Below are 17,224 nucleotides of genomic sequence, written 5' to 3'. Positions count from 1 at the left end.
AGATGACAGAAATGGTAGACAAGGATGTTGAAAGCTATTTGCCAGTACAAGTAAGGACCAAAGCCTAATTTTCTCCATCCCTTTATTTCCCTTATAAGTTTATATGACATCAATAATGGTGTAGTTTTATTATATATGCTTAATATCCACCTACAAAGATAAATCCATTTATTCGAAGTGAGGTATTCTCCTTGTCCTTGCAAAATAAAGTCACATTAAAGTGAATACATGTGGGGCTTCCCTGGTGGCGCAGTGGTTGAGAGTCCGCCTGCCGATGCAGGGGACACGGGTTCGTGCCCCGGTCCGGGAAGATCCCACATGCCGCGGAGCGGCTGGGCCCGTGGGCCATGGCCGCTGAGCCTGCGCATCCGGAGCCTGTGCTCCGCAACGGGAGAGGCCACAGCAGTGAGAGGCCCGCGTACCGCAAAAAAAAAAAAAAAGAATACATGTGTTTTTCACCAGGCCTCACAAAGAAGCAAGTCACATAGCATGAAGCTGCTGGATTGTTCTACCCCAGAAACGGAAGGATTTATGAGCTACTCAACGGCTTTCACTTGTCTCACTTCCAACATGTTCCTGGCAGGCGGGAGACAGAGCCTGTGGGGACCTGAGAAGCAGTTTAACCTCCTTGTAGCTGGGAGTTCAAGGTAACGAACAGTACAGATTTACTTATTTGCTGCCCAAACGTTGACCACTAAGCTATTTGTCAAAATTTCAAGCAAACTGTGTAACTCAAAAGCCAGTCCCAAATTCAGATTTGATAAAGTCCCCCCATTCCCATCAAGAGACCTGGGAACACTGGGAGAGACCCCGCTGCAGGCTGGGGAAGGACCCCCGGTGCTGCACGCAGCAGCTCGCATCCCCAGGCCTCTTGCTGGAGGAGAGAGCGTGGAACGGGCCTGGCCTCCACCTCTGACACGTGATTTGCCAGTGAAAGATAAGTTACTGTGAAAGCAAGTTAAGTATTGGGCTGAGGGGGGGCTGTGAGCAAGCCTGCGGAGAACCCAGGCATCTGCTAGAGGACTCGGAGCGTGGCTTTCACCCCACCATGGAGAAAAGAAGCTGAACGTCCCTGTTTTTGGTTTCTTTCATCAAGATTTAAAACTGAGAGAAGAGCACGGCCTCAGGGGATTCCGTTCTTGGACTGTGACCCCTTGGCCTCTCCAGGGCACTAGCCAGGAGCACTGGTGGACTCCTTGTTCATTTGGAGACCCTGGGGCAAGGATGAGACCTTGAGAAATCACAGTCCCGGGAAGTAAACAGATGGGCTATTTAGAAAGAGTCCGAGCCATCAGTGAGCCATGAAATCAAAAGTAACAGAGATGGCCTCATCCACCAGAGGGCAGACAGCAGAAGCAAGAACTACAATCCTGCAGCCTGTGAAACAAAAACCACATTCACAGAAAGATAGACAAGATGAAAAGGCAGAGGGCTATGTACCAGATGAAGGAACAAGATAAAAACCCAGAAAAACAACTAAATGAAGTGGAGATAGGCAACCTTCCAGAAAAAGAATTCAGAATAATGATAGTGAAGATGATCTAGGACCTCGGAAAAAGAATGGAGGCGAAGATTGAGAAGATGCAAGAAATGTTTAACAAAGACCTAGAAGAATTAAAGAACAAACAGAGATGAACAATATAATAACTGAAATGAAAACTACACTAGAAGGAATCAACAGCAGAATAAATGAGGCAGAAGAATGGATAAGTGACCTGGAAGACAGAACGGTGGAATGCACTGCTGCAGAACAGAATAAAGAAAAAAGAATGAAAAGAAATGAAATCACATTTGTGAATTGTGAAATCACAATCAATGTGATACACCATATTAACAAATTGAAGAATAAAAACCATATGATCATCTAAAGAGACGCAGAAGGAGCTTTTGACAAAATTCAACACCCATTTATGATAAAAACTCTTTAGAAAGTGGGCATAGAGGGAACCTACCTCAACATAATAAAGGCCATATACGACAAACCCACAGCAAACATCATTCTCAATGGTGAAAAACTGAAAGCATTCCCTCTAAGATCAGGAACAAGACAAGGATGTCCACTCTCACCACTATTATTCAACATAGTTTTGGAAGTTCTAGCCACAGCAATCAGAGAAGAAAAATAACAGGAATACAAATTGGAAAAGAAGAAGTAAAACTGTCCCTGTTTGCAGATGACATGATACTACACATAGAGAATCCTAAAAATGCCAGCAGAAAACTACTAGAGCTAATCAATGAATTTGGTAAAGTTGCAGGATACAAAATTAATGCACAGAAATCTCTTGCATTCCTATACACTAATGATGAAAAATCTGAAAGAGAAATTAAGGAAACACTCCCATTTACCATTGCAACAAAAAGAATAAAATACCTAGGAATAAATCTACCTAGGGAGACAAAAGACCTGTATGTAGAAAACCGTAAGACACTGATGAAAGAAATTAAAGATGATACCAACAGATGGAGAGATATACCATGTTCTTGGATTGGAAGAATCAATATTGTGAAAATGACTCTACTACCCAAAGCAATCTACAGATGCAATGCAATCCCTATCAAATTACCAATGGCATTTTTTACAGAACTAGAACAAAAAAATCTTAAAATGTGTATGGGGACACAGGAGACCCTGAATAGCCAAAGCAGTCTTGAGGGAAAAAAACGGCACGGGAGGAATCAGGCTCCCTGACTTCAGACTATACTACAAAGCTACAGTAATCAAGAAATATGGTACTGGCACAAAAACAGAAACATAGATCAATGGACCAAGATAGAAAGCCCAGAGGTAAACCCACACACTTATGGTCAACTAATCTATGACAAAGGAGGCAAGGATATACAATGGAGAAAAGACAGCCTCTTCAATAAGTGGTGCTGGGAAAACTGGACAGCTACATGTAAAAGAATGAAATTAGAACACTCCCTAACACCATACACAAAAATAAACTCAAAATGGATTCGAGACCTAAATGTAAGACCAGACACTATAAAACTCTTAGAGGGAAACATAGGAAGAACACTCTTTGACATAAATCACAGCAAGATCTTTTTTGATCCACCTCCTAGAGTAATGGAAATAAAAACAAAAATAAACAAATGGGACCTAATGAAACTTAAAAGCTTTTGCACAGCAAAGGAAACCATAAACAAGATGAAAAGACAACCCTCAGAATGGGAGAAAATATTTGCAAACAAATCAACGGACACAGGATTAATCTCCAAAATATATAAACAGCTCATGCAGCTCAATATTAAAGAAACAAACAACCCAATCCAAAAATGGGCAGAAGACCTAAATAGACATTTCTCCACAGAAGACATACAGATGGCCAAGAGGCACATGAAAAGCTGCTCAACATCACTAATTATTAGAGAAATGCAAATCAAAACTACAATGAGGTATCATCTCACACCAGTTAGAATGGGCATCATCAGAAAATCTACAAACAACAAATGCTGGAGAGGGTGTGGAGAAAAGGAAATCCTCTTCCACTCTTGGTGGGAACGTAAACTGATACAGCCACTATGGAGAACAGTAGGGAGGTTCCTTAAAAAATGAAAAATAGAATTACCATATGATCCAGCAATCCCACTACTGGGTATATACCCAGAGAAAACCATAATTCAAAAAGACACATGCACCTCGATGTTCACTGCAGCGCTCTTTACAATAGCCAGGTCATGGAAGCAACCTAAATGCCCATCGACAGACGAATGGATAAAGAAGATGTGGTACATATATACAATGGAATATTACTCAGCCATAAGAAGGAACGAAATTGGGTCGTTTGTTGAGACGTGGATGGACCTAGAGACTGTCATACAGAGTGAAGTAAGTCAGAAAGAGAAAAATAAATATCGTATATTAACGCATGTATGTGGAACCTAGAAAAATGGTACAGATAAACCAGTTTGCAGGGCAGAAGTTGAGACACTGATGTAAAGAACAAACGTATGGACACCAAGGGGGGAAAGCTGTGGGGTGGTGGTGGTGGTGGGCTGAACTGGGCGATTGGGATTGACATGTATACACTGATGTGTATAAAATTGATGACTAATAAGAACGTGCAGTATAAAAAAAATAAAATTAAAGAATTTTTTTAAAAATTAAGGATTTCTGTTCAACCAACAGCCCAATAGAAAAACTTAACTGAGCATAAGATTGGGGGGGGGGGGAAGTAACAGCTGACATGCCAGAGAAGGTGCAAGAAGCAGCAGCAGAAATAAGCACCTCAGATTAAACAGAGCAGGAGGGCACTGGGAACATAAAGTTAATTCCTGAAACTTGTGTAGAAACCAATTTCCATAAATCAGCAAAGCTGCTGCATTGTAAGTTACAGGATCTCTGGCAACTGTCCCTGTAAGTGCATCTGGCTTAACAGCCAGCCTCTGTCCCCAGAGGGCACCTACTTCTCATTTTTATGTCCTGGAGTTGAGTTGGCTGCACACAGTTACTAACGGACGTAACTTCATGATACGGCTCTTGGTCCGAACACCAGATAAAGAGAGGAAGTTCTTGGGGTTTTATTATATTAGAAAGAACAAGTTAATGAATGCAGATTATACAGGTGAAGGAATAATAATAAATAACTGAATAGGATTTGCTAATATTACATTCTTCATTTTAAGACATCTCCCCAGTATGGCCCATAAAATTGTCTTAGATAAAAGCAGAAGGGTTTAGATGAGGGTTCTTTATGGCAGTGCTATTTAAGTGTAATCCACGGTAAATAATGCTAACAAATGGAATATAAATGTTTTAGTGTGAGGCCTCTTGTTCACAGCAGTGCAAAATCACACTGCTTTATTCCAAAGGCAATTTCAATATGAACAAATCATCATTTTTATTAAGTTCTATTGCCAATGGCAGCCGTACTCCCTGTAGGGTAGCTCACTACAAGGTCACACATCTCTCCCCCAGGGCTATCACTCAAAGTAACTTGCAGGGCTATTATCATACTATTTCGTTATGGTGCCCTTTTTCCATGGAACCCCAAATGCCAGGCTCCAATACTGAATCTGCGTTTTCCTGCCACAGTATCTGCAGAAAGGCTGCTCACAAACAAAGAGGCCATTAATCTGGAACAAGGGTTAAGTCCACCAGCCAGAGGGAGGGACTGACCCAGTGCTCATTCTAAGCAAGAGTGCAGGTCAGATGAGGAATCCAAGGCTCTGCTGTGTCATTTCCAGAATCAACGGCCTCACGTGGCATCTTTCCTACGGCCTTGAAAAGTCTGCCAAAATTTTAGAGGTCACATAGCAGGAATCACAGGTTGTTCTCCTCCCCGTCACGGGGACATTTACTCAGGCACTCAGCAGGAGAGAGAAGAACCCAGAGACAGAGATGAGGAGCTGAGTACCCGTGCTGTTCAAGCCTCTGTCCTTAGGTGTCCCTGAGGCACTGCCACATTCTCGTCCTGGATTTCATAAGACACCCCAAGTTCCTTATCACAACACACTTTGGCTTATGCCAGTTTGAGTGGCGTTACTGGCACTGGCACCCAGAAGAATTGTATACATCAGAAATTCTGTCACAAAGGAAGAGCGTATCCAAGTGCCACTGGGACTTAGAAAAGGCAGGGACGAGGTTGGCCCGGGGAAGGAGGATAGCTGTGCTCACACGAGGCTTGCCGTGTGCCTCGTACACACGTGAATTACACAGATGTACACATATGCAGATGGACATGGAGAAAGAGAGTGACAGCTGGACAGGGCGGAAGCAGAAGATGAAGTTTCTGGCCCGGTGGGTTTTAGGACTGGAGCCTGGGCACTGTGTGCCCTGAAGTGAAGAGCCCACGGAGGGGAGAAACGGAAGAATCGAGATGGTGCTGGCTGGACGGTGTAGATCCTCAGTAGTCTTGGGACTTTTAGGGAATAGGATTAAGAGTTTGGCTCTGAAGAGGAGAGAAAGGAAAGGCCTCTGTTCCACTTAATTTCACAAGGACCTGCTCACAAAAGCTGGCACGTGCCCACCTCCTACCCTACACGGTACACAGAGCACTTCTGCATAAATAATCTCACTTGAACCTTTTAATAACCCCCTTGATACAGGAGGGCAGACCCTCTACCCTCATGTTACGCGAGTCCTGAGACGGGCGGCAGGTCTGCTGCATCTGCGTATTTCATTTACAAGAGGAGTTACATGCAGCAGCTGCAAGCATCATCTTTTTTTTTTTTCTTTCAAAACGACGAGTCAGAGTTAATCCACAGTTACATTTCCCCAAGCACAGCAGAAAATAGTTATGTGCGTACTGTCAGGGGACAAAAATAAATGGTCACCCTCACCCTCACCCTTTTGTCCCCCGTTACCAGCTCTAAGCCCCGGGGAGTGAGCAGCAGAGGGTGACCACTGAGAGACACGGGATCTCCTCTGCACGGCTGTGGTCTGCCGTTTGCTTTTGAAAATCTTCGAGGTTACAAGGCCTGCTCTTCTCTTCACGCTAGTCCACCAAACAGCGGCCATCATGACAAGAAGGTGCCCAGGCAATCAACACGTGGTGATTCTTGGGCTTAAGAGGCGAGCAGTTTTCAAAACTGAAAACTGTTTCTTCAGGGGGTGGCCTCCAGTGGCGACTGGCCGGCCAACGACAGAAGCCCCGGGGTCAGCGGTGAAAGACGGAGAAATGGATGCAAGTGACACACCCTCACCTTCTGGACTCCTTTTTTCTCAGGGACCAGAGTGAAAGCCAGGAGCACAGTGGCTTCACTACTTGAGAGTTAAGGGATCACAGCTAAAGGAATCCTGCAGCCCGTGCTTCCCAGCCTTTCCGGGCCACATCACACCCGCCCTGGCCCCCCGCCCCGGGGCCCCAGCCCTCCCCGCCCCCTCCGCCGCCCCCACCCCCCCGGGCCCCGCCCACACCCTTTCTAACTTGCCACAGTCCTGTCACTCTGGCCATTGCTATCAAAGAAAAATGCACTCAGCCTGAGTTTGCTACAGATACTTTACCACCTTACATCACATCCTATGACTGTTTCTTTCCTCCAAGCTACTCCCTCAAGGTATATTTATCACTAGCATATTCATCCTTGCAGCTAGTTAGGAAGGGGCTGGGCCTCTTCTGGACCTTCTCTCGGGTGGGGAAGCTCTACAGAAGCCAAGCTGGCTAGCATCCTCAGGGGCGGGCGTCCGGCTGGGACTACTTGGCGGTTCTCCAGGCGATGTCCTAATCTTCCCAGGAACCTCAATGCCAAGGCCTTCTTGACATGCATTCGATTTAGGCCTCTCTTTCCCGCGTGCCTCTGAGCTTCTGCTGGAGAACAGCAACCCTTTTCCTGCAAGAACAGAGAGCTCCAAGGGCGGAGGTGGCTCCAGAGGAAGGAGATCAATCTTAGACGAGACAGGAGCTCACCTGGACCCTTTCCTCCTAGAGATTCCACTGCTCCTTCAGGGAAGAGTCTGTTGAAAACGTTAGATTCCAAAGAGTTTCCCTAAGTAAGTGATTTTCCAAAGTGTTTACTGGGAGAGTTTCAATATGAAACTCCCTGCGGTTCTAGGGAAGGACTGGGCGCTGCTGAAGAGCAGGAGCCCCCGTCGTGACCTCTAGGTGAGGTCCTGACCCCACTCCTCACGACCATCCAGGCTTGGAGTCCTGGACCATCCACTTGGCTGCTCTTCTTGTAATGAGAACCTGTGTCCACACTCTATTTTCTCTTCTACCTTTTCATGTCAAAGGTTAGCTTTCTTAGGGGACCCTCCTCTTACTTCACCTACTGCAAAGTCTATGCGCTATTTTAAGAAATATTTGAGAAAGAGTAACTCTAATATAACCTATATTTCTCAAGTGCTTGTAATCCTAATGGCACCACTGGACAAAATGACTGAAAAACATAGGAACTGAGACAAAGCATGGCAAAACAGTAGAAATTCTACAGTTTCCATTTTAAGTACACTCTGCTTACAAAGGCCTTTTGGCTGGCTGCACTCTCGTGCAAATTTGATAAAGGCCATGAATATCGTAACACTAACATTACTACATTGGCAATCACCCCCTTTGATAAACACAGTGAAAATTTTAACCATGGGCCTAACGTGTGGAAAAAATTAAGGATGTTCTCTTTTATTAATGCACGAGTGAAAACTAAACATCAACTGAAGGGCAATCAGTACTTAAACCAGAAACCTTTCTACAGGGACTCGAATACCCACTCAGTTGCAGTGAAGCTAAGCTGCGGGTCGGGAACGAAGCAGCAGTTCCAGAGTAAACAGGGCTGGGACTGGGCGGCGGGGAGTGGGCTGCGGCTCTGGGAGCCTCTTCACACGGTAGGAGCGCCTTCCCTTGAGCTTAGCCTTCTGGGCAGCATCCCGATGGTCTCCGTGGGAGCAGCCTAGGTCCCGGCCAGGTCTGATACCAGCGGGGAGGAAGGCAGCACCCCTCCCGTGGTAGAGGGCCCTTCTCAGTGAACTTGAGGGCAGGGGGGAGCTCCCCAGGAGACAGACGCTCAGACTGTAATTCTAAGGCCTCCGTCTTATGCTTAACAACCGTACCCCCTTCATATCTCCATTTACCCTTAATTACAAAGGCGTGAACTTCGAGTGGCTTTTCCCCAGGTGACGGTGTGACCCATGAGGAAGGGCCATTTGCCTACAAGTTTTCCCACCGAGAAACACTAACGCTGCCAAGAATGCTCCACTGTTCAGTTCAGCCTTACACCCCTGTACTCCACTATCCCCCGCCCCCCCGGTTTTCTACTGGCCTGGCCCCATCTCCCTATGTTAAAGTGGCCAAAGGCAGACGCTTTTCCAATGTCAGAACAGATATTTCCTAGAGGGTAGCTTTTTCTTTTTTTTAATTTTTAAAATTACTTTAGAGAATGTTTACCTCTAGTGGGGAAAATGCTTCAGGACAAACCAAAGCCCCGGGCTTGCTTGCACCACCAAGGGCCACTGCTCTTAGGACTGGGGACGGGCAAGAGGTATGAGGGTAAAGCTCAGCCAGGCGCCTGCTGACCCACGGGCACACGGCTACCTGGTCTATTCATGAAGTCACAGTGGCCTAAGCCCGCGATGTCGATTCTCTTCATAAAAAGCACCATGCTGGTTAGGTTGGCTTCCTGCATTTCCGCTGGCTTAAGTGGCCGCATGTCTTCGGAGGCGAATTCTTCAGAGTACAGACAGAAAAGTTTTCCTAGAAGAAAGCAAGGAAAATGGTTTTAATGTTTCTGTGTTGCCTCCGGACAGGAACTTACGTGAGTTGGTTTTGGGGTCCGCAGTGCTACCTGAAGAAGATGAACCGAGAATCTGCTTGCGTATCTCTGCTTGGCTCTGGCTGATGGGCTGCATGACGAGTGAGTCTGCTCTTATTCTAGGGTTATACACCTTTAAACGAAAGACAGCATCTTTAGCATCAGCTCACTCAAGATTTAGCAGGCTCGCTGGCCCTGAAATGACGGCTGTTTGCACACTTTACTTCACGAAATGCTCTGCTACTGACTCATTTCTTTTGTACAATATTTATTATTGTTTCACTTGCCTTGAGATGGAAACTACAAGAGCTTTGATAAATGGATTTAAGGGTTGTCTGCTTTCATCGTAGCTTCAATATATATGGGAGCTCTGTATCATCTGCTGAAATACAAATGCCACTTCTCAAAGCGCTATACTGCGGACTCGTGTGCCACGTGGAGAAAAGGATGACCCTCTGACAGTGCTGCATTTCCTCAGGGTTCTATTCAAATTGACTGTGATCCCATCGTTGTTACATATGCTGGGTTCTTCCAGTCCTATCAGCTAACACAAAAACTGCAGATAGCACTAACAGTGATTTTCCTTAGGCGTGGTTTAAAGGTAAGTAATAACCCTGGGTTCTCTGAATGGTGGACTAATGCAGTAAGATCAATCCAAACTGGTTCCAAGGGAACCTTCCTAATGGCTGGAATTGCTCTGTCACAGTAAACAAGGATATTTAAGAGACCCATAGTTTCCTGGAGGGGTAAAAGCTACATAACATCTAATAATGGTAAATGGATCAATGCCTGGGTAGATTCTTTTCAGTTTAAATGCTATGATTTCTGAAGTCCCACTGTCTTTGAGAGTTTGAGATATCCTATTTCCATTTTTCCTGATTTTTAATTTAAGGATAGTGATTAAAAATATACAGACTTTTAAAAAAATTTAGGATGGAATTTTATGTCAACTATAAATCCAAAATTTGCGAAAATTAAACTCAGTGTACTGGAAACTAATTTCTAGTAAATTACCTGGGGGGAGAGGCTAATTACTTTGATAAAGGGGCTACCAAAAATACCCAAGGGATGTATAGAAGAAAAGATCCGTTTAGGAGTCAAGTAATTTGCTTCAGTAGTTGTCTTTCCTTAAAACTTTTTCCTCTGGCCCCTCAACCAATTTAATTTGTTTCCAGACTATCAACCTGCTAATGACAGGCAGTTACATGTGCTCAAGACTTTTGTTACTGGATGCAATAGTTCTTCTTTGCACACATGGCCAAATACAGAGAAATCCCCAGATCATATAGTTCATCCTCACTTTCTGGTCAGTAAAATGGTAGGAGCCCAAGACAATTAGCAGCAGTCTATTTAACCGCCTCAACAATAGTTACCTTTCTTCTCTCCACCCCGACATCAATAACAAATTTGACTGTGTTGCTCCAGATCAAAGATTCTCCAGAGCTAGCCGTTAACACCACGCGTCTCTGATAAACTTGGCATCTTTTCTCTGTTTCATCATTTGGCTTGAACAATGCACATTTCTCTTTTGGATACAAAGGAACAACTACGAGCTCCCCAAGATCTGGGTTTAAGTTAGATCCTTCTTGACAGATAATTTCATAGGCTTTTTCAATGTCCTAAAGTAAGAGAATAACATCATCCATGAGAATAAAGTACATTACAAACAACTTTCTCCAAATTATATAAAACTATAGGCAAAAGCTGCATAAGGTATACAGGGAAAGAAATACTTGTGTCCTTTTCTATAGGTATCGTTAACTATGAAAAGGAGATATAACTGCGTAAGAATATGTCTTTGGGGAAGTTAAATATAATTTATAAATAATTACAGTGCTTTTAGTCCAAAATGGCTTTCCTCTTGTGAAATGTACTGTCTTTGCCTTTATGCATTCATCTTGCTCTTTTTCTGGCTTGGTGCAATTTCTCATATCCATTAACAATGACAGGTGAATAAAAGTGACTCTCCCATCAGTGATGGTGCATCACTGTGCTTTAGTGGTGGCAGAGCTAAGAATTGAAAACGATCTCTAGATTTCCAATGAAAGCATATATACATACACATTCCACAATCAGGGTCTCTAATCTGGGTCATCTTGAAAACTGTTATTACCCATTAACACTTTAAAAAAAGCAGAAATGCAATGAAATAGGCAGGAAACATTCACTGCTATTTATATATTTGTAAGATTCAGGAATTTAGAGATACTCTTTAAAAATGCTTTATTGTCAAATATACTGAATAAAAGAGTAAATTACGTGCCCTAAAACCACAAACAAGTATATTGGTGTAAAATGCTCAAAGAGCAAGACATTTTATATACTACTTTTAATTAATTGATTAATTAATCAATTAATTAATGGCTGCGTTGGGTCTCCATTGTTGCGCGCAGGCTTTCTCTGGTTGCGGCGAGCGGGGGTTACTCTTCATTGCGGTGCACGGGCTTCTCATTGTGGTGGCCTCTCTTGTTGTGGAACACGGGCTCTAGGCACGTGGGCTTCAGTAGTTGTGGCATGTGGGCTCAGCAGTTGTGGCGCACAGGCTTAGTTGCTCCACGGCATGTGGAATCTTCCCGGGCCAGGGCTCGAACCTGTGTCCCTTGCATTGGCAGGCGGATTCTTAACCACTGCGCCACCAGGGAAGCCCCGCAGTACTTTTCTATTTCTCAAATCACAACCAGATTTTTAGGACCTCATATAAAAAAGACGTCACTTAATGTAACTCTTACTCCTTTTAAATTTGTTTCCAAAATTTCTTTTTTTTTTCTCTTTTTTTTTTGCGGTACGCAGGCCTCTCACTGCTGTGGCCTCTCCCGTTGTGGAGCACAGGCTCCAGACGTGCAGGCTCGGCGGCCGTGGCTCACAGGCCCTGCCGCTCCACGGCATGTGGGATCTCCCCAGACTGGGGCACGAACCTGTGTCCCCTGCATCGGCAGGCGGACTCTCAACCACTGCGCCACCAGGGAAGCCCCCAAATTTCTATTTTTTTAGGGGCCTAACTAACTACCAGATGGAAGAAGCCCCATTTCATTTCATTACATACATTAGATTTCACTAAAAATCTGAGTAAAAAAGATGCCTTCCCATGACTGTTAAGTCTGAGTCCACTGTCCAGAGCTCCAGTTCACCTCTCCTTCCTTCCCCGCCACCTGTATAGCGGGATTGAACTCACTCAAGGGCTTTGTAGGTGGACAGATCTGCCTAGAAAAATAGTGAGACCTCGGGTGAGCTATTTGAAGGTTATTCCTGAGCTGCTGAGAGGCCCCCAGGAAGCAGGGCAGAGGCTGCCCCCGGGGGCCCACACAGCAGTTATCCCGGTACCTTGTCCTGTTCACACTTCCCTTTTCTGCAGGGTTGGTTTACTTGGGGCAGATTTTTTTTTTCACCAAGCAAAGAGCAGGATTATTGACCGTAATGAATGAAAAATTGCCAGCTGGAATAATCAGAACAAAGCTATTTCTTCCAATTTTTATAATTCTAATCATGTCATCATTTTAAGTGAGGAAAGCTTAGAAGTTTCTACGGAGGAGAACAAGTCCTCGAGCCGCGTCTCCCTGCACAGGACATTCACACATTCCTCCTGGGCGGCAGGTGGTAACCTCCCCACGTGGTACTTCACCTTCCACAGCTACCCTGGAGCTGAAAGAGGAGATTCGATTCCAGCAACCCACTCACAAAGTTCCAATCAAAATAACCTTCAGACTGCACTGAAATATTGTACCTAGTTTAGATTCCTCAAGCTGACAGAAAACTTTGAGGCCATAATCTTCAGAATTTAAAAAAAGTACTTAAGATATTCATTCGGTGCTTCCAACTGTTTACTCATTTCCTTCCTATTCAATGTGTTCGGAGCATTTACGTATGTGGGGCTTTCCTACAATACCTGCAAAACTCAGGAAAACACAGCAACCTGCACCGAAGGAAGATATCTGCCCCCAAATGAAAGGCTCACAACTGGATGGAACATTTCACAGGAAAACCTTCAACCTAAGAGCATCTTCCTTGTGACAGCTTCAAGCTGCTCGATAATCTGGCTAGACAGTGTCATTAACCTTAATTTGTTTTCTTTCTTATTTTTGCGGTACGCGGGCCTCTCACTGCTGTGGCTTCTCCCGTTGCGGAGCACAGGCTCCGGACGCACAGGCTCAGCGGCCATGGCTCACGGGCCCAGCCGCTCCGCGGCATGTGGGATCTTCCCGGACCGGGGCACGAACCCGTGTCCCCTGCATCGGCAGGCGGACTCTCAACCACCGCGCCACCAGGGAAGCCCTTAATTTGTTTTCTATCTAATCTATTTCACTTTTTTTTCAGGTTACAAGACGGTGAAGTGTTAAGGAACAACACGCTGTAAACATGCAGGGCTCCAAGTCTCAATTAAGCGCAAGAGCCAGGGGAGCATGCAGTTGTGGGTATTAATTCACAGCAGGTGAGGGGCTAAGTGAGCAGTGCGAGAAAATGTGAGGCACCTAACGTTCACCAAGCCAAACGTGGGAGTATTTCTGCAACTTTAAATGGATTACCTAAGAGAAAAAGCGACAGTTAGTGCACTTCTGTTAGACTGCTTAGGTTTGTTTTCCTATGACATTCAGTTGCTATGGCAGATTTTAAAGTTTTATATAGAAATCAAGAAAGCTTCCAACAGCATGGGGAAAAATGATCAACAGCTGTTAACATGGATTTCAGAGCAAGACAAAACTTTCCAGAAGTCAAATTCTAAGACCATAGGAGAGTGTTAATCCTGACATAAGTAGTAAGAAAGAAAAAAGTCCATCAGCATACTGAACTATGTTCCGCTTTTTAGGTGGTAGATGGGGAAAAGAAACCCAGATAACACCTGTGGAATTTGGGGCTGAATTGTGACGAAAAACACTGGTTCCCAGAGAAGGTATGCTCCAGCCCGAAGAACGGCTGCCCCACCCGCTGGGCAGCCTGCTGGGAGCCTCTGGACAAGGAGGACCACCCCCCCAGAGATTCCAGTGCTGGACCCGGGCCACATCAGCAGCCCCTGCCAAAATGACGAATCCTCATTCTCAGAGGCTCAGAATTGCAAAATCCGCCCAGAGCTTTCACTACACTATCACGTTCACGACTTTCAGGACTGATGCTTTCTCAACAGGAAATGTCTTTCTGGTCTGAATTCAAGGAAGATTATATAATTTTCTAAGCCCTGTGGATTTTATAGTTTCTACCACTATCCTAGGTAAGAATGCATCTTCTAAAGTCTGACAATCCAGAAGTCACTATGCCATTAATTATAGCTTATGTGAAACTTGTAAGAATCAAATACTTTAAGAATCAAATATTACCCCCAATTCTGTTATGAGTTTTATTTTTCAAAAATCAATTTTGGAACTTTTGGTTACTCTGACTAAAGATGACTACTCATCCTATCAGTCTTAATTATACCGTCCCCCACCCGATCCACCCCGAAATGTATGCCTTCTTTTCACTTGGCAATTCTAACTTTCAAATGTTTCAGACTTCTAATTCTGCCATTCCTCCCTTCCTTAGGCTTCAGCCAGTTATACTGAGAACATCTAATTGTTTTCATAAATCCTTCTTCTGTCTCCTTAATCATTTTGTTACTTCCCTCAGGACTTTCTTGAGTATCTTGAATCATGCGGGATTAGGGAATAATCATAGAATAAATCACTGTGAAACTGTGTATAATCTACACAGGAAAAATTGAAAATATGCTGTAGTTATCATATATTTGAGATTCTAAATTACTTTCTTTATGCAAACAGATAAAATCTAAGTTGTGAGAAAACTGTCTGAAGTTCCCCAAACTAAAGGACCAGTCCTTTATGCTTTGACTATAAAGCAGAATAAATACTCCTGAAGGTACTTGTGAAGGCGTGTGAATACTTAAGACAAGGCTCTGGTAGAGAGCTGAGGTACTTGTCTTTGTTCAGCTGGTGGCTCAGCCAATATCATACAGTTTCCTTTTGGTTTCTGTTTAATCACTGGAATTACTACATATCTGGGTCATGGTCTAAAAGCCAGTGCTTTTTTTACTCTCTGAGTGAGATGACGGGTAGGGGGAAAAGGCCAGGAAATCAGTCTCTAAGAAGAAAGGTCGAACTCTTGAGATTCTGGAGGCTTTTAGATTTGGCCCACAGAGCAGTGGAGAGAGAAGCAGGGCCACAGTAACTGCATTAAAAAAAAAAAAATGCAACCCCAAACGACACCTTGACTCTATAAAAGCAAAAAGAGATGCTAAGCTGTACATTTCCCATTGTTCTTTTGAAAGACATTGTCAGATATCGAAGTGAACATTTTCTCATTCATCTTTTTAAATGTATGTAGGGAGATAGCCTTCTGACTGCGCTACAAATTATATTTTCCTGCCTAAGACTCCACTGACTGCTGTAGGAACATTGTGGGTACTTATTTGTTCCCTGACTCTATGCCGAGGACTTAGCTTATGTCCCGCATCTCCAGCACATGCGCCTGCCATGAGGGAGGCGGCCGTGAGTGTGAGATGAGTGTGTCTTCTCTACTGAGACAGTTCACAGCAAGCCTTTGGAGCAGCCCAGGATCTCGCCTGATCCCATGGAAGGAGGTCAGCTCTGGAGATCACCCCCAGAAATTCCTCAGAGTCCCCACCTCCCCACCCCCATTCTGTGTTTCAGAACAGCTCCTGGGTTGGTTGGTTGGTTGTTTATGTATGTGTGTATGTATTTATGCTGTGGCTTGTGGGATGTCAGTTCCCCAACCAGGGATCGAACCCATGCCCCCTGCTGTGGAAGCACAGAGCCCTCATCACTGGAACTCCAGGGAAGTCCCCAGTTCCTGCTTTTAGAAGCACTTCCTTGTTTGCCTTTCAGCATAGGTTTTATTTACTCTATATCAAGGATTCTTCTAAAGTATGAAAAAAGAGGTGTGATGGAACCAAATGGCAGTTCCATCAGTTAATTAGTAAACTGAAACATGTACGTTAGTTATTAAAAGCTTCCCAACAAGGTTAAAAGGTTCCCAGTAAGTAAACTTATTACTCTCTTAGGTTAGAATGAATATTACTTACTTACTTGTTCACAGGCCAGAAAGACTACAATGTCACCCTTCTCACCAGAGTGGTGAATTTCAAAGATAAGGCGTAAAATAGACTCAAAAGACTCCTTCTGAGCCCCACTAAGGTACACAACCTCCACTGGGTGCTTATTTTTCACTTCTATGAGAGGCACGTTTCCATAATAAGAACTGAGTTTGCTGATCAGGTGAGGTGAGGAGTTAATTATGAGCTTCAGTTCCGGTCTTGCCAGCAAAACATCTTTAAGAAGTCCAAGTAACACATCAGTTGCAATGCTTCTTTCATGAATATCATCTAAGATGATGACCCCATAGCTACCCAGAAAAGGACTGGACATCATTTCTCTCTGTAACATATCATCAGTACAATACCTACAAAGAAGAAACATGAAAGTTAGAATACTCTCATGAAGAAAATCATATAAAAAAACTCCTAACATAAACAACAAAAATGCCTTTCGTATATCCTTTTGTCTAAATCAGGAGTTTAAATCTTTATCAGGGGCCAAGATTTCTTCAAGTTGATAAAATCCACAGGCCTTCAAAATAGAAAAATACACATGAACAAATTTTAAGCACAGTTTCCATGTGTTCACTGACCCTCTAAAGACCATCCCTGAGCCCTAGGTTCCAGACCTCTGCTTTACATGTTCATTACAGATATTAACAAGAGCTACATTTAACATTTGCCCTGAGCTTTTTAAAAAAAAGTAATTCAGCAAAATACCCTTGTCCAGTAAGAGTTCCCCCTGTTCCATCAATGTTAGAACTTTGAGTCCGAGCACACACTTCAAGGGAAGGATACATAGATGACTGTCTTCTCTCAGGCTCACGGCCCAGTGAGTCCACGAGTAGGACTCTGTCAGTGGCACATTGTGGGAGATGACGTCACCAGGGTGTTAGCATCAACGAGTTGGAAATGTCGTCCAGATAATAACCACGTGAAAGCATCTAAAATGTAACCACCTGGGGCTGCCCTGGTGGCGCAGTGGTTGAGAGTCCG

At 44.1% G+C, this 17,224-nt stretch overlaps 1 protein-coding gene across 4 annotated transcripts in view; it reads right to left on the bottom strand.

Annotated features, from left to right (window-relative positions):
• DHX32 (DEAH-box helicase 32 (putative)) overlaps positions 1 to 17,224 on the bottom strand; it is a 54,211-nt gene that overhangs the window by 6,334 nt on the left and 30,653 nt on the right. For all 4 annotated transcript variants that reach the window (XM_081251403.1, XM_081251401.1, XM_081251404.1 and 1 more), the window contains 4 exons: positions 16,221 to 16,593; positions 10,563 to 10,808; positions 9,223 to 9,322; positions 8,973 to 9,131 (listed from right to left, as the gene is read on the bottom strand). In XM_081251403.1, coding sequence (XP_081107529.1) covers positions 8,973 to 9,131; positions 9,223 to 9,322; positions 10,563 to 10,808; positions 16,221 to 16,593 — 878 coding nt within the window. The remainder of the gene's footprint in view (positions 1 to 8,972; positions 9,132 to 9,222; positions 9,323 to 10,562; positions 10,809 to 16,220; positions 16,594 to 17,224) is intronic.

Source organism: Mesoplodon bidens (genome assembly GCF_964165515.1).
Source record: "Mesoplodon bidens genome assembly, chromosome: 1".
NCBI classification, from domain to species: Eukaryota; Metazoa; Chordata; class Mammalia; order Artiodactyla; family Ziphiidae; genus Mesoplodon; species Mesoplodon bidens.
The sequence above is the reverse complement of the archived record's forward strand: the minus strand, read 5'-3'. Positions and strand labels throughout refer to the sequence as shown.